Source organism: Eleginops maclovinus, chromosome 14 (assembly GCF_036324505.1).
Source record: "Eleginops maclovinus isolate JMC-PN-2008 ecotype Puerto Natales chromosome 14, JC_Emac_rtc_rv5, whole genome shotgun sequence".
NCBI lineage: Eukaryota > Metazoa > Chordata > Actinopteri > Perciformes > Eleginopidae > Eleginops > Eleginops maclovinus.
In genome coordinates, this window is record NC_086362.1 from 1,242,660 (window position 1) to 1,259,763 (window position 17,104).

Consider the following 17,104-nt stretch of genomic DNA (forward strand, 5'->3'; position numbering starts at 1 on the left):
GCATTTACCGCCGGCTCCAGGTAACACGGCAAAATGATGTCATCGCCAAGGTTTGCTACGATTGGCTGAGATGAGCCAATCAGCTGAGACTGACCTGGGAATACAAAGTAAGTTCATTATATAATGTAACCGTGACGGTAGACTTCGGCTAATCGTAGGTTTCTCATATTTGAAGAGTTCTGCTATAGGCTGTTCTCCGTTGGCCTCCTGGCTAAGTCACGGTCGCTACAGCTAAGTCGGTCAAAGTTGATATTGTACCGAGCCTCAATTCACAGCATGTCATACCAAAAGGCTTTACAGTACCAGTGTGCAAAGAAAACATGGAGGAACTGTTTTCTCTAATCATCATTTTGCAGTAACAACGTATATTGGGAAACCACTTTATGACAACATGCTTAAAGGTCATTACTGAACTTCTGCCTGATTATGCGCGTTAGTTACTTAGATATGGTGAAGTGCATACTCCAAATATTTACTTTACTCTGCCTTTTCCAGAAAACAGCATATTCTGGGGTAAAAATATGCTACACAGTGATGACTCAAATTTCACCCCAAAATAAACGTGTGTGTGTGTGTGTGTGTGTGTGTGTGTGTGTGTGTGTGTGTGTGTGTGTGTGTGTGTGTGTGTGTGTGTGTGTGTGTGTGTGTTAGTTACCTCTACAGTGGTGTGTTAGGAGAAGAAGGAGAACCAAAACACTGAGAGTCCTGAGGTGAGTTTTAAGGGGCTTTCCGTCTGTGTGGAGAAGCATCATGGAGCACTGGAGAGGAACAGGAAACAGAGAACAGGCTGAACTTCCAGGACTACATGCTTTAAAACAATCCTTTATCCAAACACTGGACAAGAAGGGCTCCATCCAGAGGTCTGAGTTATGAACTCGAGGCTCCAATCAATTCAGCAAACGTTATCCCCTTCTTGTGTGCTCTACTTATAATCCACATATCCTATTTCTTCATCTGATATCTTCTGTTTCAAACATGTAGTGATCATTTAGTCACACTAGCAGCCATGTTACAAAATACCCCCGGTGCATTAACCTGACTAAAGAGTCTCTGCACACAATAACCAGTTCAGTTTGATGACTGTCACCAAGTGAAGGCAGCTTTCCCTCGGACACAAACGCATGAAATACATTTTGTGTTCTGCTCTAATCTAAAACTGTGCTTCACCAAAACTCAATATGCAGACTGGCTTTTGATAAAACAGCCTTGCCTCTTTTTGATCTCATGTATTAAATGTTTAAAATATAAAACAAATGTAAGAGCTCGTACCTGCTGGGTGTCTCTGACTGTGAGGACCGTCTCTGTAAATCACTGACAGACTCAACCGTGTACGATGCAGAGAGAGTAACGGCTGATTCACTTTCATATTATTATATATGTTCTGCTTAATTTAGTGTTTCAGTGTGCAGATATTTCTGCAACAGTAAGAGACGCTTCTTACTAAAACACAAACAAGTTTAGTTCAAATCTATCCACTGAATTGTTATCTGAGCTTCACATCGAGCCTCTCGGTTTATCTGGACTTTGGATTCAGTTTCTCGGTTACTGGTTATAAATTAATACGTGGCAATAAAAAAAGTTCCAGAGGATCTTTTGAATTGTTTTATTGTGGCAGCTGCTGAAAGACTATTCTCTATGAAGGCAGAGGACATGTCTGATCTTTGACTGCAGGGGGCAGGACGTCACTCAGACTTCTGTTTGACCCAAAATAAGAATGTCTCTTCTGTATGTAACTCCTAGAAAGTTAGACTTCGATCGATTGATTGGCGATTTCAAAGTGAATGTACCTGCAGGATTCTTGCTCATATGGTCTTTGAATCTTCATGATTGAATGCACTTACTGTGATGGAATGCAATCTTAGATATCATGGAGCCGTTTCTTCTCAACTCTTTAAACAGCTCGTTAGCAGAAATGAACGCTGAATAAACCTTACAGTCTCCATCAGATAATCAACTCTGAGCTGAGGCTGTGCAGCTACTGTAATGTGTATTGTATGTAAAGCAGTGTGCACGGCCCTGCGGCGGGTAATTCACAAACTCACCAGCAGGTGGTTCAGTTTGTTCTGTTCCGCTTAAGGATGGTACCCTCTTGAATGAGTCTCCTAGTTTTGAGTTTGTTTCCTCATGATTTGTTGCACTTATTATAAGTTACTTTGGATAAAATGATCAGCTGAATATCACAAATGTCCTTGACTGCTGCTGTGTTTCATTACCACACGAGTGTAAAGTCCAGGTGTTAACAGACTTAAGTGGATGTGCCTTGACTTACGGCCATTTAGTAAACATGATGCCTCCTGATTAGAAAAACATGACTTTGTCTCTGAAGAAAGTGGAATATATGACACTGCCTTCAGTTTCATCATACTTATTATGTCCTCGTACATAAAAAGAAGGTTTCAGCTAGAGCTCTGTGCTGAAACCACAGTGAGTCTGACCCCAGCGTCAGAAATACTCTGCACAGGAAGAGGAAGTTCTCACTCACATCATCTCTATGTGTCTCACAGTGTGACGCTCAGACAGCAGGAAGACATCATGGAGGTCACAGCGCTCTGCAGCACACTGTGTGAGTCTCAGGTTAAACACTCTTTACTTTTAACTTATATTATGTTAACATGAATCTTCTCTTGTTCAGAATCAGGATTTAAAAACCCATGCTCAGCAGAGGAGCCTCTCTACGCCCCCGCGCTGAAGGTAGGACTGTAAACTTTGCTCGTGGTAGTGAAATGTATTTTATGAATGAAAGTGAAATTTGATGGAGAAGCAAATGAATTCAGATTTAATTGAATGTTTTTCTGCTTATCTTTCAGGACTCGTCCAGAGATGCTCCGTATAACTGTTCAGAAAAGATTTCCAGTTCAACTCAGATCAAAGTTCAATGTCCTGTATAACATATACAACCCAAATATTCCCAGAGCTGGAAGTACATTTTATATTGATGTTGTATGTTCTTCTGTTAACTCTGCTCTGATTATTTGGTTTCATATCACTTTTCATGTCTGTGTAAATCTCAAAGAACAATAACTGTGTGTCATTGGTTTGCTTTTACTAAATGAAGTTTAACTTGAAAGTGTTTTCTTGTTTACCACAAGTTCTCCAACTATTCCATCCCACACAACTGTTGAGCTTTGTGAGGGTTTTCACTTTCCTGACTTTATGGCATGTAAATGTTCTATAGAGGCTGAGATCGATCCCTCCACACATTAACAGTGTGAGGCGAACCAGGGTCACGTGACTGCACTCTGAGGAGTTCAACAGGACTCTGAGAGTTTGGGGACATCTGGTGGACAGAGGGAGGGAAATAATGCAGGTTTATTGTGTCATATATTTTAATGAAATGACTTCACACATCAGATCCTCTGTGACCTCAGGACTCAGTTGACAAACACTGCAGGTAATAAGTAACTCTTGATGAAAATGGCTGAATTTTAAAAGTTCTTGCTATGATTATAAATGGAAAAGCTTTGTCACAGTGCCACCATTTAGTTTCTCTTTCAGGATGAAAAGAAAATCCTTACAGGGACTCAGAGCAGACCCAGTGTAACAGCCATTTAATGAGAGGTCTGTTTGGGTTTCCAGCTGTCACTGTTGTTATTCACAGTGTGCGCCATGAGGTGTCGCTGTCGGATTACCTATTACCTATTAAGGTTGGTTTTGTCACCTGATCAGTTGTGTGTGACCCCAGGAGGGCGAATGGTTTTTAACCAAAGTAGTGCAAGTGTGAACCCAAAATAATGATCATTGAATGGACTTCACCACGCACAAAAACAGTCTGATAACGAGCCTACTGATACGTGTTTGAACACAACAGCACAAACGGTATCTACAAACACAGTAAAGCGTGTCAGCCAAGTCCTCCCCGGGAGTCAAACCACCACATACGAAGCTTTGGGCTGAAGCTCCTACACCCAGCGTAGGGTCTCTTTAATCAATGCAGATGCTGTTGAAGATGGAAGCCTTTATTGTCATTATCAAAAACAATGAAGAAACTAGTGCCTGTTCCAAAAAGGGACACGCAATAACAGACTGAGACACAGTTAAAGCGCTTTGCTGAACAAATAAGGCAGGTCAAATAAGAACCTGGTGGCTGTGTGAAAGAAGACAGAGGCTCTAAGTTCATGCTGGGGGTTGCAGAGGCGCTGTGTGTGTTTGGTTCAGTGTGGAGGCAGGTGGGGGAGCAGGTGGGGTCCGGGGTGGGAGGAGTCCTTGGTGATGTTCTGTGTCTGCGATGTCGTGTATTGAGGGTGGGGGCAGCCGTGCTGGGGACCCTCTGTAGGCCGCTGTACACCACACCGAGAGGCAGTGGGTCAATCTGCTCTGTACGGCAGAAGACCTCATTCAATCATGTGACAGTTTAAAGCATGATTACCAATGACACTGCAAACAAAAGACAAAGAAGAACACTATGGCTCGTTCAATAGTTCATGTGTCACCTTTACACTTTCACAAGAAGTAAATATAACCCGTGTTTAACCAGACTCAGCGCTGCAGCAAACCACAGCGAGAGTATTTGCAATCAGCAGTGTGTCTGAGAGATGGAGCCAGTCGCTGTGGCTGTGAAACCACAACACACTCAAGCTTCTAAAAACATAAATGAGCGATTCACTTAAAAAAGAATAACCACAACCTTTGTTCTTCTAAAAGAAAATCAGACTATATTATTTATAATACCTGATTTCACCTTTCCATTTAGGTACCCTGTGTGAAACAGCTTTTCAGAGCTCCATCTTCACCTGAGAAACAAACACAGAGCAACTGTTAATAATAAGGGGGTGTTATACAGGTAGGCTTTGTCAAGGTGGTAAAAAAACATGAAATAAATACAACTGAGTTACAATTATTAGCCAACGCTCATTATTTAACAAAGGTCAACCTTAAAGCATTCATCTCTTTTAATATTGCAGATCTTTAAGTGCTGGTTCAAATGTGATATATGTTGTAATATAATTCACGGGTAGTATGGGGGGAAGGATACCGCCTAAATATCTGGAATAATAATGAGAAATGGTGCAAAACCTAAATGTAAGTTGAATGCATAACTCCAGGAACTGATACGTACGTTAGAAGGTAACCCTTTTGTTCCCTATATAATATATCAAACCAGAATTCAAGTATAGTTTTATGAAGTCAAAGCACATTATTTAAAACCCATGTTGTCAAAGCTGTAAATATTGGGAATGCTTGAAATATCTACCATCCATCCATTCTAACTTAACAGCAGCATTGATTGTAGTAATGTAATTCTTTCTTACCTCCTTTACTGTGGAATAGAAGTCTTCCTCTCTTACAGACGGCTCTGTGTTGAAATCAGTGGTTGGTTAGGGTCAGGGTTAGGGTTGGTAACAAATACGTGTCATTTTAAGTATGTTGTACGTTGCACTGTTCAGAGAGCCTAGGGTTTTGGTGTGAGGCCCAATTTTAAAGATCTGTTCTAACTCTATTCTGTCCCAATAAATCAGAGCTAATGTGCTAATGCCAAAGAGTTCCCATTGACCTGAGAGCCAAGAAATACCATAACTCAATACTTATTGCAGTTGAGACTTGGGACGGAGGACATGGGATTACTGAAAAACTAGAGAGCATCATCAGCGTAAAGAGAAATCTGACATCGTTTCCTGGGGTTTGGATACTGGTAACTAATACATCTGCATGGTTTTACACTGAGTCTCACCCTGTGGAGTTTCTCCCAGGCCCAAGGTGTAGTAAACGGCTGCTGGATATGATTGATCCACATCTGATGGAGAGACAAAGTTAATCATCTGATTCAAACAAATATAAATATTGATATTACTAGAAAATCAGGCCAGTCGTTTTTCAAATGTTCTGCTGACAGACAGAAAAAAGTACCAACCATGATTATCAAACGGACCAAAGGTATTTAAAGAGGCCCAATTAAGCTCTTTGTGGTGATCCCTCTCCTGTCGTGTGTTCTGTAGGTTTCAGTGCATGTAAATGGTCTGCAGAGGCCAAAATCCCTGTGTTCCCTCCAGAGACATAGTGACATCACTATGGAACACTCACGCCTCTATTGGCTACCACTCCAACACATTGTATGTGATAGGCTAAGGGGCGGGACATCTCTAAGCAGTTGACCAATCACAACACAGCCGGCCAGCTAACCAATCAGAGCAGACTGGGCTCTGGTTTCAGACGGAGGGTGAAAAGAGGAGCTGCAGCACAGGCAGTCTGAGAAACATGAAGAGCTTTCTGAACATTGTAGTATTAAAGTGCACCACAATGGATGTGTGAACCTAAACATAGACTATAAATGTGCCTTTTACCCAAAGAAATACACAACTGACATGAGTAAGAAAAGCATGTAAGGAGAGAGTACCCGTCTTCTTCCTGGTTTTTGACACCACAGTATAGGTCATTTGACTTGAATCCACTGCACTGGCCCCTTCTGAAACTAGTAAAGAAATACATATATTTTAGTTCACAAGGCAGAAAAAGAACGAGACAGAAAAACAGCCAGTGTTTATTTTCATGTGAAGCCATTTATTCTCATAATGTTTTTCTTTTCTTTACCAATTACAGAATATTGCTGTTATTTTAAGTAATTATAATAACACATTTTATTTGAAGGTGGCTTTCTCGGCACTCAAGGACACCGTACATGATACACACACAAAGACAATCAAAGGAATCAACAATGCAAGTAAAAATAAAAACCACAGACGGTGACGGAGGAATTGATATCAGGGTAATGAGTTCCAGAGACGGGGAGCAGAGTGGCTGAATGCTCTGCTCCCCGTGGTGATGAGACGGGCGGAGGGGACAGACAGGTGTATGGAGGAAGAAGATCTGAGGGAGCGGGAGGGAGTGGGAACATGGAGGAGGTCGGACAGATATGGGGGGGCGAGGTTGTGGATGGCTTTGAAAGGTAACAGGAGGACTTTGAATTGAATACGGAACTGACCCGGGAGCCAGTGGAGCTGTTGGGGGACAGGAGTGATGTGGTGGATGGAGGGGTCCGAGTTATGATGCGGGCAGCTGAATTCTGGACCAATTGAAGTTTATGGAGGGTTTTTTGAGGGAGGCCGAAGAGGAGAGCATTGCAGTAATCCAGATATGTAACAGCATTTAAACAGTTGTTTGTATTTCAATACTTCAAATAACTACAATCTAGTTATTGTGCACATGACAAATGGATCTTCTATTAAAGGTCCTAATATATTAAGGTGAGCTCATCTTGTGTTCTCACCTGTGTGATCCTCAGCCGAGCCTGATGCAGGTGTTCGTGTGGACAGGAAGAGCAAAACTGCAGAATAGTAAAGAGATATTCAAATCAAACCAGAAACAGAACATGATTTAGAAACGGCATAACGATATGGCAACTGTTTACTTCCATGTTTCATTTTGTGACAGCAAACACAAATGGATATATTTCTGAGAGGTAGAAAAAGAGAACCCATACATCAACTACAAATCAAATGTACAGGGATGCAGACCTTCGACAAACACAGAGACCTTCACAGAGTCAACAAAAATAATGAATGTCTTGGCTCAAAAATGAACAGAAGTTTTCCTTTGCTTAATAAAAACACTTTGAAAATTTGGGTCATCATAAAAGAACTACAACACGGTCACATGACTTCACGTCTCCACCGCTAAGGTAAAGGAGGCTAATGTTGGGCTATAAAGGAACTACAGCACGGTCACATGACTTCACGTCTCCACCGCTGAGCTAAAGGAGGCTAATGTTGGGCTATAAAGGAACTACAGCACGATCACATGACTTCACGTCTCCACCGCTAAGGTAAAGGAGGCTAATGTTGGGCTATAAAGGAACTACAGCACGGTCACATGACTTCACGTCTCCACCGCTGAGGTAAAGGCGGCTAATGTTGGGCTATAAAGGAACTACAGCACGATCACATGACTTCACGTCTCCACCGCTAAGGTAAAGGAGGCTAATGTTGGGCTATAAAGGAACTACAGCACGGTCACATGACTTCACGTCTCCACCGCTGAGGTAAAGGCGGCTAATGTTGGGCTATAAAGGAACTACAGCACGGTCACATGACTTCACGTCTCCACCGCTGAGCTAAAGGAGGCTAATGTTGGGCTATAAAGGAACTACAGCACGGTCACATGACTTCACGTCTCCACCGCTAAGGTAAAGGAGGCTAATGTTGGGCTATAAAGGAACTACAGCACGATCACATGACTTCACGTCTCCACCGCTAAGGTAAAGGAGGCTAATGTTGGGCTATAAAGGAACTACAGCACGGTCACATGACTTCACGTCTCCACCGCTGAGCTAAAGGAGGCTAATGTTGGGCTATAAAGGAACTACAGCACGGTCACATGACTTCACGTCTCCACCGCTGAGGTAAAGGCGGCTAATGTTGGGCTATAAAGGAACTACAGCACGATCACATGACTTCACGTCTCCACCGCTAAGGTAAAGGAGGCTAATGTTGGGCTATAAAGGAACTACAGCACGGTCACATGACTTCACGTCTCCACCGCTAAGCTAAAGGCAGCTAACGTTGGGCTATAAAGGAACTACAGCACAGTCACATGACTTCACGTCACCACCGCTAAGCTAAAGGAGGCTAATGTTGGGCTATAAAGGAACTAAAGCACGGTCACATGACTTCACGTCTCCACTGCTAAGCTAAAGGCAGCTAACGTTGGGCTATAAAGGAACTACAGCACGGTCACATGACTTCACGTCTCCACTGCTAAGCTAAAGGCAGCTAACGTTGGGCATTAAAGGAACTACAGCACGGTCACATGACTTCACGTCACCCCCGCTAAGCTAAAGGTGGCTAATGTTGGGCTATAAAGGAACTAAAGCACGGTCACATGACTTCATGTCTCCACTGCTAAGCTAAAGGCAGCTAACGTTGGGCTATAAAGGAACTACAGCACGGTCACATGACTTCACGTCTCCACTGCTAAGCTAAAGGAGGCTAATGTTGGGCTATAAAGGAACTACAGCACGGTCACATGACTTCACGTCTCCACTGCTAAGCTAAAGGCAGCTAACGTTGGGCTATAAAGGAACTACAGCACGGTCACATGACTTCACGTCTCCACTGCTAAGCTAAAGGCAGCTAACGTTGGGCTATAAAGGAACTACAGCACGGTCACATGACTTCACGTCTCCACTGCTAAGCTAAAGGAGGCTAATGTTGGGCTATAAAGGAACTACAGCACGGTCACAGGACTTCACGTCTCCACTGCTAAGCTAAAGGAGGCTAATAATGGGCATTAAAGGAACTACAGCACGGTCACATGACTTCACGTCTCCACTGCTAAGCTAAAGGAGGCTAACGTTGGGCTATAAAGGAACTACAGCACGGTCACATGACTTCACGTCTCCACTGCTAAGCTAAAGGAGGCTAATGTTGGGCTATAAAGGAACTACAGCACGGTCACATGACTTCACGTCTCCACTGCTAAGCTAAAGGAGGCTAATGTTGGGCTATAAAGGAACTACAGCACGGTCACATGACTTCACGTCACCCCCGCTAAGCTAAAGGAGGCTAATGTCCGGCTATAAAGGAACTAAAGCACGGTCACGTGACTTCATGTCACCACCTCTAAGCTAAAGGAGGCTAATGTTGGGCTATAAAGGAACTACAGCACAGCATAGCCTACAGTAGCACCTTGTTGGTGAATTGTATCCGTACCTCTGTGCCGATAGCTTTTCCACAGTTGATGTAATCCCACGGCCAGCAGCAGAATCATCAATGAAATGGACACAATGATCCATGGGGAGAAAGTGGAAGGCGAAACAGGAGCTGCAGACGCTATTTCACATGTATTCCTTAACATCATTTTGACATGCATCCTCAAAGTGATGAAGACATAAATGAATAATACCATTGCATAAAATATATTAGTCTGTAACGGTGGTACTTTCAGTATACTTTGGGTCCATTAGTTTTGCCCATTCACTTATCCGAGATCTGAGTATTTCTTCCACATTCAATTTAAAGACGCAAAGATTAAAATGTCTGAATGCAAATAGTTAACTGATATTATAACATTAAATGCATTTTAATATCTGAGTACAAAAGGTATATCTCACCTCTGACAGCCAGCCAGCTCTCTGGTGATTCTCCAACACCAGAGATGCTGCACCTGTAGATTCCTTCATCAGATTTTGAAACCCTGTGGATGGTGATGTTCTCTGTAGAGCTGCCGCTGATGAGGCGGCCATCTTTATAGAAATCAGCTGAGAGGATGGAGGTCTTGGTTCTGCAGCTCAGAGTCACAGACTCTCCCTCCATCACAGGAGCAGCAGGACTCTCCAGGATCACAGAGCCAGCTGAAAGACATCGGGATCAAACATTCAGTTTTAGTTTTGTAGTATTAGTGATTTACAATAGAACAATTGGAAATGATTTAGATGAAGGCATTGTGAAGATACTGTGACAGTAACATCCCCAGAATAACTGAACATCTCAGGAACAAACCGAACACATTGATAAATGAATCAGAAATCCAACAGTTATGTATAGCAGTGTATCGTCTGCATAGAGCTTCATAATATGAAACTGTTCCTGATGTCCCTGTTGCAGCATTGAAGGTTCAGTGTGTGATTTAAATAATGTTTGTAGAACATTATTTAAATCACACCAGAGACAGGAGACAACCACCATGTAGGTTAGATTTCAGAAACCTGGAGACATACCCTATATAGACAAAAGTATTGGGACAATTCACCTTTCATATTAATGCCTAAGAATTTGGAATGGGATGTCATTAGAGCTCCTGTAGGTGTCCCAATACTTTTGTCTATATCGTGTATTTGTTTGCAATTGTGTCTTTAATCCAGTAGCAGGCAAAGCTGAATGACTACAGCTCTGTGCACACTGTTTGCTTTCACTGCACTTTCTTGATTTATTCTGTTCTTTCTTTACAATGTTAAAATGTGTTCTGTTAAAAAACTATACGTTTATTTTACACACCTTAGCTTCATTGCACTCTTTTGTTTTCCTACTGAACATTTAATAGAATCACGTTTATTGCTAAGTTGTTTTCTACATACAGGGAATTAGTTTTGGTGTGTAATGGTGCATACATTCACACAGAAAGAGGTTGCTGAGTTAAAGTCTACATACCGGTGATAATGACGTTCACAGAGTTGCTTGTCTTCCCTCCAGCCTCACACCAGTACTCTCCACTGTCCTCTTTATAAGGAGATTTAATGGTGCATTTAAACCCTTTCAACGAGCCCCATTGTGAACCATCACAAGTTTCATTCCTGTGTCGCTCAGACGTAAAATGTTCACATCAGTCAAACCATCGAAGCCCACACATCTCAAAGAGACAGGCTGGTATTCAAAGACTTGAAGTCTGGATGGTTTGATCCAAACGTCTGCATCTGAGACAGAAAGATACAGTTGTTGAGATTAATATATGCTACTTTAAATAAAGTTGTGACTGATTATTGTTTTTCTGCTTTTTTGGGGGTAAACCATCGTCTTACCAACTTTCTGTTCACAGAGCTGCAGAAACCCTGTCATCCCTGCAGGGACAAACAGCCAGACCTCACAGAGTTATTAGATATGTTTTATTACATTGACTTTATGGTTTAAATGTGTCTTTGATAGATCATACTTGTAAAACAACTGAACACTAAAACCTAAAATACACAACAGAGAATAGTGCAAAGGGCCATGTAGCAGCAATAAGTAACAGCATCTATGCTCTTCTGTTTCACACAGGATGAAATTAGGGCTGTCCATCGATTCAAATATGGAATCGAAAATGCGCTACAAAAATGTGTGCCGTTAAAAGAAGTTGCTTTAACGCGTTAATAACCCGTTAACTTTGACGGCCCTAATTTGAATATTTCATATTAAACATTAAAAATACAAGTTATTTTATATGAGATGTCACCTAGAAGATCCTCTACATAAACGTCCTGTCAGGAATGGAAACCTTTAAAGGATCCTAATATTTGACCTATTGTCTTTATCTAGATGGAGGTGGATGTGTGTGGACAGATCAATGTTTTGTAAACTCACAAAAATATAAAAGTGTGGAAGAAATGTATAAAATGCACATCAAGCAGAAATCCTTTTTCAGAGCATTCTCTTCCTCTAAAAACTCTTAGAGTGCGTAGACTTCTTTCACATTTACACACGGGTTATTGATCTGTTCACATCAATAGTGTTGACACAAATCTACCTCCACAGGTTTCTTTAGCTAACGATGATCTAGTAACATCTTTCAAATAAAGGACAGCAGGTAAAGACTCACACAGTGTGATGCAGAGCGCTGCGGCCTCCATGTCGTCTTGCTGCTGACTGAATGAACTTTGCAGTGAAATACAAAAAGAAGAGGGGTGGTCTCTTCCTGTGTGGCTCACTAATGAAACGCCTTGTAGCACAGACACGTGTCATGGAAGAAAATACGTGTCAGTGGTGAGGTTAATATTAGAGGCAGAAACACACACAAGAGAAAGACTTTCATCTGAGGCTCAGCAACTTCACGTCTTGATGTGTAAAACAGAAATGCATGACGGAACATATTTTAAGTACACAGCCACTCACACAGAAGTAAACATTGTTATGATGCTGACGTTAAATATGGAATACCAAAGTTCAGTTATTGCTTAATTATTTTTAAATCCGTATCAAACATGTTATACCTACTCAATATATGTATTTATTCATCATAATAATGATAGCATTAAAAGGCAGTTTGAAAAGTTGAATTTTACATTACTAACATCTAGTCAATGACCTGCTACGGTTAGGAAATGGGACTCCAGAAGATGCCACAAACATTATACGGTAGGACCTTGTTCTACTTTGATCTGGTCGAAATAAAACAACATCTACAATACAACCTTGATCAGCCCTTCACTTAACCTCACATCAGGCTGGCTGAAAGCACTCTGTGTCCTGATGAAAATAGGTCTGCTGTGTGTGTTTGACGGGTAGGGTTCAAACGCTGGCTGCACGGTGGGCTGAGGGGCCCATCTTCCGGTTTCTGTGTGAGGGTTCCTCGTGTGGTTTTAATTCTGAAAGTTAAAAAAGAGGAAGCTGAAACCAGGGCCTGATGCTGCAAGAGCAGGAGCAGTCTGACACATTTCAACGTCTGCTCAAAGTTCTCTCTGTCAGGCTGGTGGCCGCTAAGGGAAAGGACCCACATGTAAACAAACCAGTCAGATTTCAGTGGTGATTATAAAGAGCTTAAAGACAGACAGAGGAGCAACAGACAGAGGCTGCAGGATACTTATACTCTGCAGGCTGACGAGGGGAAGTGGAAACAGGTGAGCAGGTGAACCAGGGTCATGTGACTGCCCTCTGAGGAGTGAGGAGTTCAACTTGACTCTGAGAGTTTGGCGAGATCTGGTGGACAGAGGGAGGAACTACACTGCTCCATTTTAATACAGTTCAAAGCTGCAAGGCTTAACATCAACATGTAGTTATATTACCTGAAAGCAGGTTTTAACATTCAAATGATGCAGGTTTATTATTTGATGTGTGATATTCAAAGGAAGGTCACATGGTCAGCTCCTCTGTCCCCTGAATAGTCAGTTGACTGAAACACTGCAGATAATAAGATCTCAGAAAACCAATAAGAAACAGAAATCTTTTTAGTTGTAATTCTTGAAACCAAACATTGAAATGTGTTTGGATCCCGTCCAGTTAGCTTACTAAGCTAGCTCGACAGAGGAACCACTGCATGAGGGTAATTATTATTAGAGCCCAGGAGATGGCAGCAACGTTTGACTTGTCATTTATTGGAGCTTCCAGCAGCAGTAATGGCCAACATTAAATGACTGTCAGGTTTCTTTCTTCTTAAAGTTCAACACAACAACTATTCACTTTATTCTTTCACCTGGAAGTTCAGCCTGTTCTCTGTTTCCTGTTCCTCTCCAGTGCTCCATGATGCTTCTCCACACAGACGGAAAGCCCCTTAAAACTCATCTCAGGACTCTCAGGGTTTTGGTTCCCCTACTTCTCCTAACACACCACTGTAGAGGTAACACACACACACACACACACACACACACACACACACACACACACACACACACACACACACACACACACACACACACACACACACACACACACACACACACATACAAGCCTGAAAAGTCCATTTTAGAGAGGAGGCAGGAATTTGTGTTTGGCATTATTGGGAAAACATTCCGTTCGGTCAGACAACTCATGTTTGAACTGTTTATTAAGAGCAGCTTATAGTTTGATTTGGCGTCTATGCTCCGGCCTCATCGCTGAAAATAAACTAATATATAAGTGTTTTTTACATCCAACATAGAGGAGTGGTTATAAAGGACGATCACCCAGAGCGGCCCGGACTCTAAGAGTCTAATGCTGGCCTGGGAACAGCCACAATGAGCCATTCCTCCTAAAAGCTGTGGCTTTAAGAGGATATGCTATCTACTGAGGCTGTATGTGTAGGCCTGGGACCATCCACAATGATCCTTTCCCACTCTCTTTGTGAAATCCTCTTTGATTAGTTGACTGTCTAACGCCAGGACTTTCTAAATCCTGAAAACAGAAGCAGGAGGTTAAAGAGTCTCTCAGGCTTCTTGAATTCCAATAAATTGGTAGTTAGGGATTTATTTTCTGACAAACACACAAGATACGTCACTAATAAATCAGTAGTGTGGGGACATTACTCGAGCTACCATCATTTGTGTCCGTGTGCTTTCTACTCTCACACATGTTGATAAAAAGACCTAAATATGTTTTGATTAAAATACAATTACATAAAAAATGATAAGTGTTCAATTGGAGAGGGTATGACGTACTTCCTTCATCTTCCCAGGTCAGTCTCAGCTGATTGGCTCACCTCAGCCAATCGTAGCACACCTTGGCAGTGACATCATTTTGGCGTGTTACCTGGTGCCGGCGGTAAATGTTGCCGATCTGACGTTGGAGTGGACGAGACCGGACATGGACCCCAGATTCGTCCATGTGATGCGGCTTGGTCAGGAAATGGTGGATAAAAAACACAAATTGTTTGAGGGAAGAACATCGATGTTCACCGATGAGCTGAAGAACGGGAACATCTCTCTGAAACTGTCCAACGTACAACTCTCTGATCAGGGGAAATACAGATGTTTCATCCCAGAACTGAACCAGCAGGCTTTTGTTGAACTAGTTTGTGGTAAGTGAGTAATCTATGTGTTCATGGTGCATGTTTTGCGATGTGCGATGTATCCCTCTGAACGGATTGTAGTTAGAGCATATCTGTGTTCTGAAGTCTCTGATAATGTAATACTCTATTCTACAGCTCAAAGAGGAGAGTATCAGTTTGTAGTTGGTGTATGGAAAGCCATAAATGGCACAAGTCACCCATTTTGACAAAAAAAAGTTGTACACAGAGCAACTGTTAGGATTTCAGTTTCTGTATTTTTAGTTTACTGTTTTATTTTGAAATGTGTCTTGTTTTGTCACTTCCTGTCTTGTGTACTTTACTTCCTGTCTTGTCTAGTTCACTTCCTGTCTTGTCTAGTTTACTTCCTGTCTTGTGTACTTTACTTCCTGTCTTGTCTAGTTTACTTCCTGTCTTGTGTGCTTTACTTCCTGTCTTTAGTTTCCCTCCTGTCTGATTGTCTGATCATGAGACAGAATGTTGCTGCTTTCCTGAAATCAACGAGGAACTTGTTCCAGCTCTCTTCTGTTGAGGAAATGATTTCTTTAAACTCCAGTCCATCCTTATTGGTCTGGCTGTTTGCATTCTGTTGATGTTGGCTGGTTCTTCCTTATTGGTTTGGAAGTGTAGACAAAACATATTCAGTGAGTGACTTACAGTATTTCTGGGTTAATTAAAGGGGCCTTATTCTGCTTAGTGCTGTCGAGTGTTCTGTGTTTTTGTGTGCATGTAAATTGTGTCTAAAATGGCTAAAATATCTCCTCAAACTCCCCCCTGCCTGAAAAGCCTCCATTGGACTCCTTTGTGTTGAACATAGTGACATCATTATGTAATACGTGTGCCTCTATTGGCTGTAGCACTAGGGGTTGTTCAGGTAAATTTAGCCTGAAATGTTTGATGTGCTTGAATACCTTCCTAAAGTTCCTCTGAGTATCTGTTAACACATGTTTCCACACGTTTCATTTCACACAGAGAGAAAGAGAAACCGTTTGGATGAAGCTGATAAAGGAGAAAAGAAGAGCCGCTCTCAAACTAAAGATCAGGTTATCCCTGAAGAAGAAAGAGGACAGCTGATGAAACCTGACACAAGTGGAAAAACAGAAGCTCTCTGAAGAAACACTGAACACATCTGGAAATATGTTTGTCTCTGGAGAAGAAAGAGGAAAGAATAGCTAGAGATGAAACAAAGCAAGAAGGAGCATTTACAGGAAACAGTGAAGGAGGGGAGCAAACATGGCACTACTTTTAGTAAAGGTAAAGTCTGAGCTGAAAAAAGGAGAGAACATCTTAACATGAAGATACACTAACACCTATATAACTACAGGAGAGGGAACAGAACACCCCGAAAAGCCTCTTTAATTTGTGTCGCATAAAAACTATTCTGTGTGTCTTGTCTCTGTCTCAGGTAAATGAAAGTAAATATGAGGAGGATGGCAGCTCGAAGAATCAGACCTCAGATCAAGGATTTATTATTGATGTCAATCACCGGTATGAAAATATCTATCTGAAAAACATGTCCAATAAAGTAATGCTGTCTGTGGAGGATCTCTGTATGAGTACCACTACACTCATCCATTTTCCACAGAGGATTTAGATGTTATGTCTCTCACGCTCCCAATGTTCCTCCTGCAGGACAAACGGCTGGGAGGTTGGGAGGGAAAAGTGCAGATTAACGAGTCATCACCCTACACGTACACATCTGAGCACTCTTTCAAACTCAACGCTGGAAAACAAGTCACTGCGAGTTGCATCTTTTGCATCTCTCATAAATAAAAACAATGTAATAAAGGGTTGAACAGCTACAGAGAAGCTGATGTGCATCCTCCCGCTGCATACAATATACCTCTGCACTGTCGTTAAGACATGAAACAAATAAAGTAGTATATTCAAATAGTGCAAAGACCATGCACTACTTTAATAATGCATGACTTAATGATTCCACTCCTGTGATCTTTGTGTTTTACAGATAACACGTCGATTGATCAATACAAATCCAGCTCACCTG

The 17,104-nt window shown here is 41.9% G+C and overlaps 2 protein-coding genes and 1 long non-coding RNA gene across 13 annotated transcripts in view; 2 read left to right on the forward strand and 1 right to left on the reverse strand.

Moving 5' to 3' along the window:
- The first annotated feature begins 2,313 nt into the window (after nucleotides 1-2,313).
- Nucleotides 2,314-4,099, forward strand: LOC134876233 (uncharacterized). The gene is made up of 3 exons (XR_010167381.1): nucleotides 2,314-2,563; nucleotides 2,633-2,691; nucleotides 2,808-4,099. It is a non-coding gene; the product is annotated as an uncharacterized LOC134876233 (long non-coding RNA).
- LOC134876195 (low affinity immunoglobulin gamma Fc region receptor III-like) overlaps nucleotides 3,941-17,104 on the reverse strand; it is a 40,344-nt gene continuing 27,180 nt past the window's right edge. Inside the window, exons 5-11 of one of the 5 annotated variants that reach the window (XM_063901114.1) lie at nucleotides 9,642-9,761; nucleotides 7,202-7,258; nucleotides 6,332-6,406; nucleotides 5,669-5,731; nucleotides 5,250-5,293; nucleotides 4,669-4,730; nucleotides 3,941-4,314 (exon numbers count right to left, since the gene is read on the reverse strand). In XM_063901114.1, coding sequence (XP_063757184.1) covers nucleotides 4,713-4,730; nucleotides 5,250-5,293; nucleotides 5,669-5,731; nucleotides 6,332-6,406; nucleotides 7,202-7,258; nucleotides 9,642-9,761 — 377 coding nt within the window. In that variant the 3' untranslated portion in view covers nucleotides 3,941-4,314; nucleotides 4,669-4,712. Of the gene's footprint in view, nucleotides 4,375-4,668; nucleotides 4,731-5,249; nucleotides 5,294-5,668; nucleotides 5,757-6,331; nucleotides 6,407-6,474; nucleotides 6,998-7,201; nucleotides 7,259-9,641; nucleotides 9,762-17,104 lie in introns of those variants that run through there. The other 4 variants (XM_063901113.1, XM_063901115.1, XR_010167366.1 and 1 more) reach the window with 4 other exon arrangements.
- Nucleotides 13,816-17,104, forward strand: part of LOC134876181 (butyrophilin subfamily 3 member A2-like) — a 28,086-nt gene continuing 24,797 nt past the window's right edge. For all 7 annotated transcript variants that reach the window (XR_010167364.1, XR_010167361.1, XR_010167362.1 and 4 more), the window contains exons 1-2: nucleotides 13,816-13,956; nucleotides 14,770-15,111. Coding sequence is in view for 3 of the 7 variants with exons in the window: in XM_063901087.1 (XP_063757157.1) it covers nucleotides 13,860-13,956; nucleotides 14,770-15,111 (439 nt within the window). In the remaining 4 variants the exon portion in view is untranslated. The remainder of the gene's footprint in view (nucleotides 13,957-14,769; nucleotides 15,112-17,104) is intronic.